General features: G+C 39.7%; 4 protein-coding genes across 4 annotated transcripts in view; 2 read left to right on the top strand and 2 right to left on the bottom strand.

Annotated features, from left to right (window-relative positions):
• The window catches only part of SARC_05246 (hypothetical protein), a gene marked incomplete at its 5' end in the record, with an annotated part of 6,510 nt that extends 4,690 nt beyond the window's left edge, over positions 1 to 1,820 (top strand). The window contains 3 exons of the mRNA XM_014300903.1: positions 428 to 599; positions 930 to 1,050; positions 1,628 to 1,820. Of these exons, the coding sequence (XP_014156378.1) occupies positions 428 to 599; positions 930 to 1,050; positions 1,628 to 1,771 (437 nt within the window). The 3' untranslated portion in view covers positions 1,772 to 1,820. The remainder of the gene's footprint in view (positions 1 to 427; positions 600 to 929; positions 1,051 to 1,627) is intronic.
• Positions 1,821 to 2,381: 561 nt separating this feature from the next.
• SARC_05245 (hypothetical protein) lies at positions 2,382 to 3,206 on the bottom strand (the record flags this gene model as incomplete). The annotated part of the gene is made up of 1 exon (XM_014300902.1): positions 2,382 to 3,206. One exon carries the CDS (start codon positions 3,204 to 3,206, stop codon positions 2,382 to 2,384), a length of 825 nt encoding a protein of 274 aa, XP_014156377.1.
• A 2,163-nt stretch (positions 3,207 to 5,369) lies between these two features.
• On the bottom strand, positions 5,370 to 6,519 carry SARC_05244 (hypothetical protein). Its single transcript, XM_014300901.1, has one exon. The coding sequence runs from the start codon at positions 6,188 to 6,190 to the stop codon at positions 5,408 to 5,410; it is 783 nt and encodes a 260-aa protein (XP_014156376.1). The 5' UTR covers positions 6,191 to 6,519; the 3' UTR covers positions 5,370 to 5,407.
• A 2,156-nt stretch (positions 6,520 to 8,675) lies between these two features.
• Positions 8,676 to 10,579, top strand: part of SARC_05243 (hypothetical protein) — a gene marked incomplete at its 5' end in the record, with an annotated part of 7,807 nt that continues 5,903 nt past the window's right edge. Inside the window, 4 exons of the mRNA XM_014300900.1 lie at positions 8,676 to 9,182; positions 9,234 to 9,326; positions 9,378 to 9,500; positions 10,058 to 10,271. Coding sequence (XP_014156375.1) covers positions 8,676 to 9,182; positions 9,234 to 9,326; positions 9,378 to 9,500; positions 10,058 to 10,271 — 937 coding nt within the window. The remainder of the gene's footprint in view (positions 9,183 to 9,233; positions 9,327 to 9,377; positions 9,501 to 10,057; positions 10,272 to 10,579) is intronic.

Below are 10,579 nucleotides of genomic sequence, written 5' to 3'. Positions count from 1 at the left end.
ATATATATTATTTATTTATGTATATATATATATATATATATATCATATGTATATATGTATATATATATATATATATATATATATGCATAATATACATATTATATATATTATTATTTTGTTATTTATAAATATAAATATATATATATATATATATATAGAAATATATATTTATATATGTATATATATATATATATATATATATATATATATATGTATATTTGTATATGTATATATATTTATGTATATGTATATGTGTATATAGACATATATATTGCTCTCCTGCCTGTATATGAGGAAATTGACAGAATTTTTAATTTATTCCAATTGTTCGGGGCTGAACAACGGATTTGTCTGTACATACATATGTAAGTATACACATACATTACATCTCCTTGAATATTGATATATATACAACATAAATACTTAGCACCATATGGATTCCGAGAGGGTGCGAGGAAAGTAAGGATAGGGAGGCTGAGGTGTGGTGAAGACAACAAGTATCCGTTATCGTCCCTACTACTAGACTTATTAGAGTTTGCCGCACAGCACCTGGTTGTAGGAGGAAGACTGGTGTATTGGCTACCCATGATGCGTGAAGAGTATGTGATTTTCACTGTTCTATAATATATATATATACATATATATATATATATATATGTGTGTGTGTGTGTGTTTGCTGTGTGTTGGTGTGTGTGTACACTTTGGATAGACATCAATTGAAACGGCTTGATGTATCAAAGTTTGCCGCACAATGCCTGTCGGTGGGAGTATGACTGGAGTATATCCTGGCCACGGTGAACGAAGAAAACGTTGGGTTCGGTATATATGTATGCATGTCTAAATCAAGACCTGCGCTATGTGGCATGTTCACACCCCAGACGTGGTGATCGGTTGAAGTATATATTAACCTATCCATTGATGCTATTCAGGTTTTCAGTAGAAAGGATACCGCTGCACCCCTCAATGCGACTAGTAGCGCATGCGTCCGATAGTATGAAGTTGGGCGCCGCAAGATATCTGATCACAATGCACAAAATCGCTCCATATACAGTAAGTACACTTTGACATATCTGATACAAGTAAGTTCCGATGGATTAAAATTCTTTGTAAAGGACATCGTATGGTTATATTTTGTGTTATAAAGTGTTTAGATATTTGTCGATCACCGCCCAATGGTATGTCTCAAATTGGAACGTCATGCACAAATTCGCACTTTACACGGCTAGTCACACTCTGTGGTACGATGGTTTTGTCGCGTCCATATAGGACTTATAAAAATTTATTATTTTATCGAAGCTGGGTTCTTCTAACGATGTGTATATGATTACCATGCACAGCACGAAGCTACAAGTGGTTGCCCGCACCTAACCTCACGTATACATTCATACGCCAAGAGGTTTTCAATCATCACCGATGAATACGTATATGACACATGCACATTGTTTTAAGCTTCTCCATTAGAATCTTCTAGCAGGGAGTCACAGATCACTAAAAAATGCATCTGTGAAACTTACGTTTGTTCAACGCTTTTCCTTCACACAGACTATCAATGAATACATTTTAGAAATTTACATGTTGCTTGCATCTTCTTCCCCACGACAATCTGCCATGTCTCGTTTATTTGCAGCCCGGCCAATTGGAGCCCACAGAAGAGCAGGAGAAAGTGTTCAATAACTACAGAGAAAAGATGTTCAAGGAAGGCGAATGGGCTGATGAAGACAAACCCGCGCCGAAGCCGAGAAGAAAAGGCGATGCACGGAAAGAGACGTAGCTAATAAAAAAATACTAAGTGATACATAGGAAGCATAAAGCCACACCCGTTGATTCCTTTGATGCGTAAAGAAACTGATTAGTGTAGGCAATCATTACATTAGACGAGATTTTGAAAAGTATTGCTGTTTGATAGGAGTATTTGCGTTGCATTTCACAGGAGGGCACGAAGGTTGGCCTCAACCTTAAGGAATGTTTGAGTTTCTTCACTTTGATCTGCTGGGTTATACCACTACGATGACGTCTACTTGTTGGCACATGGAAAAAATAAAACGGTGAAGTATATATTACTGAACATTCAACAATTTGGTACTTTATAAAACACTGCTTTACAAACTCTGTTCATGCCAAGCAGTACCCCTCCCCGTAAAAATTACTAGCTTAGGCCATGCTATGCCGATCACAGTACACTTTGTATACGATGTGAATGGGACGAAGCAAAAAGTCTAGCTGAGCACCATAATAGTTGCATAAAAGTAGCGATCGAACATTGAATACTACCTTCCGGACCGAACTGTTGGATCTGTATGTGACTTTTGGCGCATACATACAGGAAAATGGTCTTACTTCGCATAGCAAAATAATTTATTTGAAAAGTTCTACTATGTATTTTACTTCTGACAGAATGGAGAATCATTAAGATCAGTACAGTACTTGTGACACTCGGTCTCAGGGTTCTCAAACTGACACTCTTCAGCATTCGCTTCGCTTGCACACCAGTAGCTGGGTCCCTGCGTACAAAAGTCGGTACCTACCAGTGGTGCATCGCAGTAAGGCGAATCCTCCAGATCGCCACAGTACTTTTGACACTCTATGTCAGGGTTCTCAAGCTGACACTCTTCGGCCTTCGCATCGGTTGCACACCAGTAGCTGGGTCCCTGTGTGCACGAGTCAGACCCTATTGGTGCCGAACAGAAAGGGGAGTCTACCAGATCGTCACAGTACTTTTGACATTCAGTTTCGGGATTTTCCAGCTTACACTCCTCGGCATTATCTGCACTGGCACACCAGTAGTTAGGTCCCCAAGTACATGGATCAGATCCATCCATTGGTGGACAGAAGGGAGAATCGTCCAGGTCGGCGCAATATTTCTGGCACTCCGACTCGGGATTATTAAAACCACACTCACTTGCGTTCTCTTCACTGGTACACCAGTAGCTGGGTCCCCAAGTACATGGATCTGCCCCAATGAGTGGAGACTCTTCCGGCTGTAGTTCAAGGATGTCGTCGGTACAATATGGACTGTTGTTAATATCCTCGCAATACTTCAAGCAATTCGCTTCAGGATTTTCAAAGTTACATTCAGCTGCATTTGCTTCCGATGCGCACCAATATGAAGGGCCCTGAGTGCAAACATTACTTCCAGGTAAACTAGCGGCCAAGGCCGTCGTCATGATTGACACTGCGGATACGATATAGACAACTTTGCTATTCATGTTGGTGGTTATAGTGTTTGCTTTGTTTGATTCTCGATAATGCTGATACAATGCGTGGTTGGACAAGGTTTTATAGTACGGAGTTGTTGAATACATCAGATTGATAGTTGTCGGCTGTCGCAATTATACAGAACGCATACTCTTGATATTTACTGATTGTGTGTTTGTGTTCGACATTTCTGGAAAAAAATCGATACATAAAATTCAGCTGTCTAATTTAGAAGGCTATGCGGAAATCGGAATCGACCTTGATTTTAGATTTTGTACGTACCTGTACAGCACAGAACAATGAGTACATATATATTTTACTTTAGAAAAATATCCACTGATCACTGCAAAGTTCAAACTTGAAACTTCAATGTTCAAGGACTACATAGTATATGACTATGTATATGTCTGACTAATTGACTATATGCATGCGAATTGGCGACTTGCCATTGGGATCTTCGTAAATATTTCTAGTAAATTTACACTCGCACTCTACTCTCTCTCTATTTATAGAGAGAGAGAGTAGTACATAGAGCTCTAGAGACTATAGAGAAAGAGTAAAAAATAGACAGAAGCCAGGAGCCTGAAGGTATCTACACAAGGAGTACTCCATTGGAAATTTGAAAAGTAGAAACGTTAAATAAATTTATAGGAAATACACCGTCCTAAGCTCATTACGTAGTGGGGCTACGGAATAGAAGTTGAACGTAAACGTATATTTTTCCTATTTTTTAAAATGTTACAACAGTTATAATGTATCAGAAGGGCCTTAGGCCTGCTTAAGTTCTTTTTACAGGACTGGTACGTGTGGTGAAAACAGTACACAAATAAATGTTTAGACCCGCAAGGTACACCTGTTAGCATACAAAGGGCCGCATATGGATGTTGAATATAAACGTATGTTTATTTGATTTATAAACGTTTTAGTTGCTTTATTACGTACTTGTACCCTACATAATTTTTTAACGCTACATATCAAGAAAAACGAAGTCTGCGTTCCGTTTTGCTGGTTTATTTAATATTCCGTTGTTATTTATTCTAATTTATAATTGCCATTGGTAAATACATCCCATTCTGTTTTGTTTTTAGGTATACCTTTCCCACATTTTTTTCTGTAACAAATATGTATTTATTTATTTATTTTTCAAAAAATACTTAAAGGGGATCTCGGGTGAACCGGGAAACGGGAGATGATACATAGATGATGCTTTCCCAATGCCCATATGTAGGGGCATATCGCATACGGGCGCATACCGCATAGACGCATACTGCGATAGTCAATATGTTCTAAATAAACCCTGTAGTATTTACATAAATAATCCTAACTTAAAATACAGAGTCCTAAATATGTAATAACTGGTCCACCATATGTACAACAAATATAAAATTAACTCTCAAGTCTCAAATCTCAAGTCTCAAGTCTGAAGTCTCAACTCTCAAGTCTCAGCACTCTCACAAGTCTGAAGTCTCAACCCTCAGGTCTTAGGGCTCAGGCCTCAAACGGAAACCTGAAACCTGAAACCTGGGGTGGCTGATGGGAGTGGTGGCGCAATTCAGAAAACTATGCTTGATTTTCATTGCTCATATGTGTAAAGATTGTTTATCTGTTTAAATCTGGTGCTTTGGAGCTCCATATTTTAGAAAATGCGCCCAGCCTGGCCAGCCACCAACCACCGTAAGTCTATATCAATATCCAGAAGCAAAGAGTTTAAATTTCTGCAAATCGCTATCGATCAGATCTGAGATTTGCACTCTCTAAGAATATCTCAAAAATTGGTTTACAAATATATATCTATAAATATTATCTAGAATCTCCTATTGAGCTCTTCACTGTTCAGCTTGCCGCCTGAGGGACAAACAGTCAAACACTGTGACTGAGGGCCCGAGCCCCGAGGGAGGGGCGTTTTCAGTTTTGGGTATGTATTATTTCTATACAATGGGGTATGATTTTTTTTATTACTACGTCTCTTTCCTTACATCGCCCTTTTTCCGGCAGAAAGTCTAACTGAGCACAATAACTACCGGTCGCCGTAGATTATTAGTTGCATGAAAATACTTATCAAATATCGAATACTACCTTTCCGACCAAACTGTGGGATCTGTATGTAACTTTTGGTGCATACATACAGGAAGATGGTCTCATTTCGTAGGTACTTTAACAATATCATGGAATAGTAGCAATATAATTTATTAGAAAAATTCTACTATGTATTTTACTTCTGGCAGAATGGAGAATCTTCAAGATCAGTACAGTACTTCTGACACTCGGTCTCGGGGTTCTCAAACTGACACTCTTCGGCATTCGCTTCGCTTGCACACCAGTAGCTGGGTCCCTGCGTACAAGAGTCAATACCTACCATTGGTGCATCACAGAAAGGCGAATCCTCCAGATCGCCACAGTACTTTTGACACTCTATGTCAGGGTTCTCAAGTTGACATTCTTCAGCATTCGCTTCGCTTACACACCAGTAGCTGGGTCCCTGTGTGCACGAGTCAGACCCTATTGGTGCCGAACAGAAAGGAGAGTCTACCAGATCGTCACAGTACTTTTGACATTCAGTTTCGGGATTTTCCAGCTTACACTCCTCGGCATTATCTGCACTGGCACACCAGTAGCTAGGTCCCCAAGTACATGGATCAGATCCAACCAGTGGTGGACAGAAGGGAGAATCGTCCAGGTCGTCGCAATATTCCTGACACTCCGACTCGGGATTGCTAAAACCACACTCACTTGCGTTCTCCTCACTGGCACACCAGTAGCTGGGTCCCCAAGTACATGGATCTGCCCCAATGAGTGGAGACTCTTCCGGCTGTGGTTCAAGGATGTCGTCGGTACAGTATGGGCTGGTGTCAATATCCTCGCAATACTTCAAGCAATTCACTCCAGGATTTTCAAAGTTACATTCAGCTGCATTTGCTTCCGATGCGCACCAGTATGAAGGGCCCTGAGTACAGACATCACTTCCAGGTAAAGGAAGGGCCCTGAGTGCAAACATCACTTCCAGGTAAACTAGCGGCCAAGGATGGCGTCAGGATCGATATTGCGGATACGATAGCGGTGAAGTTAGACTGCATTTTGCTATTTTACTTTGAATGTAGTAGTTATGGTACTGTTTACACAATCTGTATCCAATTTATACGCTTCATACGGCAGTGCCGAGGAACCTCAGTCCATGTTCTACAAATTTTGAATGTATGTAAACTCATAGCCTTCTAAATTGAACAGTAAACTGTGTTTGCCATATCAAACTGCAAATAGGTGTATATGTTATTTTTAGGGAAATCCAATAAAAATAAAACACGGCTGGGGCACCGCAGAGACCAAAAGCGTTTCTTAAAAGAGGGTTAATAACTTGTGAATATATCCTCACAGGGTGAGCTGAGGCCTGAGGGTGAGATTTCTTGATGGACCCTTTCTCACTCACTTTCACTCAACACACACTCACAAATAAATTCGCACTTTTGTTCAGTCACACTCGCTCACACGTAAACACACTCACCCACCGGGCCACCGGGGCTTTTTTTATGAAACAACTTTTCTTTTCAGCCGTCAATAACGGGACCCGAAAAAGTATACTCTATTTTTTGAAACAAAATTCCGTTTAGGATCCCTCGGGAACCTCTTGGGGCCTACAAATGGGGAAAAAGTGCTCCGGACAGAAAAGCGTTCCGGACAGATTTCAAGTTCAATAAAAGAAATAGGGACTCTACAGCTACGCTTTCGGTGAAAATTTGAATATGTACAACCGAACTGAGAACGGCAAGCTGAATAAGTGCAGAGCTCAATTGTATGGGGGGTTTTAGATAGTAATTATAGAAATAAATCTGTACACAATTTTCAAATTCTTGGAGTGCAAATTGAAAATTGTCTCAGATCTATTCGAGAGTGATTTGTACAATTTAAACTTTTGCTCCTGGATATATAACATAGTCTTGTAGACTTACGGTGGCTGGTGCAGTGGTGGACTGGTGGCTGGGTACATTTTCTAAAATAAGGAGCACCAAAGCACCAGATTTGAGATTTAACAAATAAACAATCTTTACACTTATGAGCAATGAAAATCAAGCATAGAGTTTTCTGTGTTGCGCCACCTGCAGGCAATGCTAGGCATCCACCAGGGTTGAGCCTTTGAGGAATGTCTTTATACGGCACTGGTGACAATAAAATTATTAACCACTTCAGGCCCAGTTTCCTACCAGTCTCATACCTATACTTTTTTGAGTTTACTTTGCTTTTTTCTATTTAAATGTATTTAGCGTGATTTTAACCCATTTATTGCACTTGTTGTATTAGTTCTTTGTCGGCCTCAGAGGAGAGGTCGACGTATGTTAGACACGAATAGTGTCAACCGTGAAACCATGGGCGAATCCGAAGCAATAGCTAAGACGGAGGACGCTTATTTACACGTGTCTAACTGCTAACATATGTCCAGCCCTTAAGACCGACAAGGACCTAACATAAGTGCATTTGAGACTGTTATATTTGTTTATTTAAAAAATACAGATATATTTTAGCCCTTAAATTAAACAGGTAAATATGTATATATAGCTATGTATTATTTTAAAAAAATATGAAATATTAGCACAGTTTAAAGGACTAAAAAAAAAAGGACTATGTACATAAATATGTAAATACTTATTTACTTTCTATCAGTCTTTCTCTTCGACTGAGCTTTTAGTTTGTTTAGGTTTTTTGTAGTATTGACTATCGATGCCTCGACGAGTCAACGGGTCTTGGCCTCTTGAGTTTTGGGGCGTCATCTATGTATCATATTCATCTATTTATGATCGCGACTTTCTCTCTCCCGGAATCCGAGATCCCAATGTATTGTTTTTTCTTTGTTTGTTTTTAGAAGGCTATGGTTCGGCGTTAAATATTTATATATAAAAATACATATTTACAGACCCGCGGCAATTAAAGGGAATAAGAAAAAACCCCCAAAAAACCAAAAACTGGTACCAAACGGCCAGCAAACCGATCGATTTGTTTTATATATATAAATTATGAAGATTGTAGGGTACAAAACGGATAAAATTCTATTTTTTTTCTACAACAAAATAGAAAACAAAAACCCCTAAAGTGATTTTCCGTTTACAATTTAATACGGGGGTCGGTAACTCGGTATTGTGTTCCTTTTTCGAAATATAGCTACAGAACAAGGAGTACTCTTTATGTAGATAGGTACTCTTTATATAGATGCCTTCTGGCTCCTGGCTTCTGTCTGTTCTTGACTCTTTCTCTAGAGTGTCTATCACTCTATCTATCTGTCTACTACTCTCTCTTGTGTTAAATATCGATTTTAACAGAAACGTCGAACCCTATCGATAAATATCGAGCATGCCTTCTGTACAACCGCGACAGCCGACAACTATCAATCTGATGTACTGTATTCAACAATTCCGTACTATAAAACCTTATCCAACCACACATTGTATCAGCATCATCGAGAATCAAACAAAGCAAACACTATAACCACCAACATGAATAGCAAAATCGTCTATATCGTATCCGCAGTGTCAATCATGACGACGGCCTTGGCCGCTAGTTTACCTGGAAGTAATGTTTGCACTCAGGGCCCTTCATATTGGTGCGCATCGGAAGCAAATGCAGCTGAATGTAACTTTGAAGATCCTGGAGTGAATTGCTTGAAGTATTGCGAAGATACTGACAACAGCCCATACTGTACCGACGACATGCTCGAACCACAGCCGGAAGAGTCTCCACTCATTGGGGCAGATCCATGTACTTGGGGACCCAGCTACTGGTGTAGCAGTGAAGAGAACGCAAGTGAGTGTGGTTTTAATAATCCCGAGTCGGAGTGCCAGAAATATTGCGCCGACCTGGACGATTCTCCCTTCTGTCCACCAATGGATGGATCTGATCCATGTACTTGGGGACCTAGCTACTGGTGTGCCAGTGCAGATAATGCCGAGGAGTGTAAGCTGGAAAATCCCGAAACTGAGTGTCAAAAGTACTGTGACGATCTGGTAGACTCTCCTTTCTGTTCGGCACCAATAGGGTCTGACTTGTGCAAACAGGGACCCAGCTACTGGTGTACAAGCGATGCGAAGGCCGAAGAGTGTCAGCTTGAGAACCTTGACATAGAGTGTCAAAAGTACTGTGACGACCTGGTAGACTCACCTTTCTGTTCGGCACCAATAGGGTCTGACTCGTGCACACAGGGACCCAGCTACTGGTGTGCAAGCGAAGCGAATGCTGAACAGTGTCAATTTGAGAACCCTGACATAGAGTGTCAAAAGCACTGTGGCGATCTGGAGGATTCGCCTTTCTGCGATGCACCACTGGTAAGTACCGACTCTTGTACGCAGGGACCCAGTTACTGGTGTGCAAGCGAAGCGAATGCTGAAGAGTGTCAGTTTGAGAACCCTGAGACCGAGTGTCAGAAGTACTGTACTGATCTTGAAGATTATTCATTTTGTCAGGAGTAAGCGATTGACAAGAGTAGCTTCAGACGGTCAAAGTTGTCTTCAAAATTATCTTCGTTTGTAAAATTCGCAGTCATAACGTCCTCGCGATCTCTGTTCGATTTAGAAGGCTAAGCGATTCCTTTATACGTATGGACTACTGATCCTCTTTACTTCAAATAAGCTCAACAAGCTAGCACTCCAAAGAAGACATCTTTACTTTTCATGAAGAAGTCATCTTTTTGTTTCATACAATATCGTTTTCCTTGTCTTCGATTGATGAGCTTGATCATTATTACACCTGACGAAAAATCTACATTCGGAGGCATTAAACAGCTTTTCATTCGATCAAAACGATTTGGCGGTTGGAAACGCCGTAGGAGATGTACTAAATAAGGCTTCAAAATATCATTTAAATATATTTTGTTCTAATTTAGGAGGCTATGTTTAATAGCAATCACAAACTTAGTAGAGAGAGTGGTTGCATGAAACAAGATACATCTCTTCAACTACAAACGATGCTCTACTTGAACCAGAACTTTACGAAATGCCTGTCTCTTGGTAAACGTCTGGGATACACTCAAATATCACTCACGCTACAACATCGGGTAATGGCTGGTATTGCTTCCTCTGCCACTGGCAGACAAAAACGTATGTGGTTTGGAAGTGTAGTAATTTATGATCATATACATACATATATATATATATATATGTGTGTGTATGTATGTATGTATGTATGTATATATGTATGTATGTATGTAGGTATGTAATTATGTATAGGTAGGTAGGTACGTATTCATGCATGCATGTATGTATGTATATATATATATATATATATGTGTGTGTGTGTGTGTGTGTGTGTGTGTTTGAGTGTGTGTTTATGTATACTTGTATGTATATATGTATATGTATGTATGTATGTATGTATATTCGTATATGAATAAAAATATATTTATTCA

This window comes from Sphaeroforma arctica, assembly GCF_001186125.1.
Source record: "Sphaeroforma arctica JP610 unplaced genomic scaffold supercont1.328, whole genome shotgun sequence".
NCBI classification, from domain to species: domain Eukaryota; class Ichthyosporea; order Ichthyophonida; genus Sphaeroforma; species Sphaeroforma arctica.
The sequence above is the reverse complement of the archived record's forward strand: the minus strand, read 5'-3'. Positions and strand labels throughout refer to the sequence as shown.

Bases quoted from the DNA above. Each gene is read 5' to 3' on its own strand.
- SARC_05244 (XM_014300901.1), bottom strand. From the start codon at position 6,190: ATGTTTGCACTCAGGGCCCTTCCTTTACCTGGAAGTGATGTCTGTACT.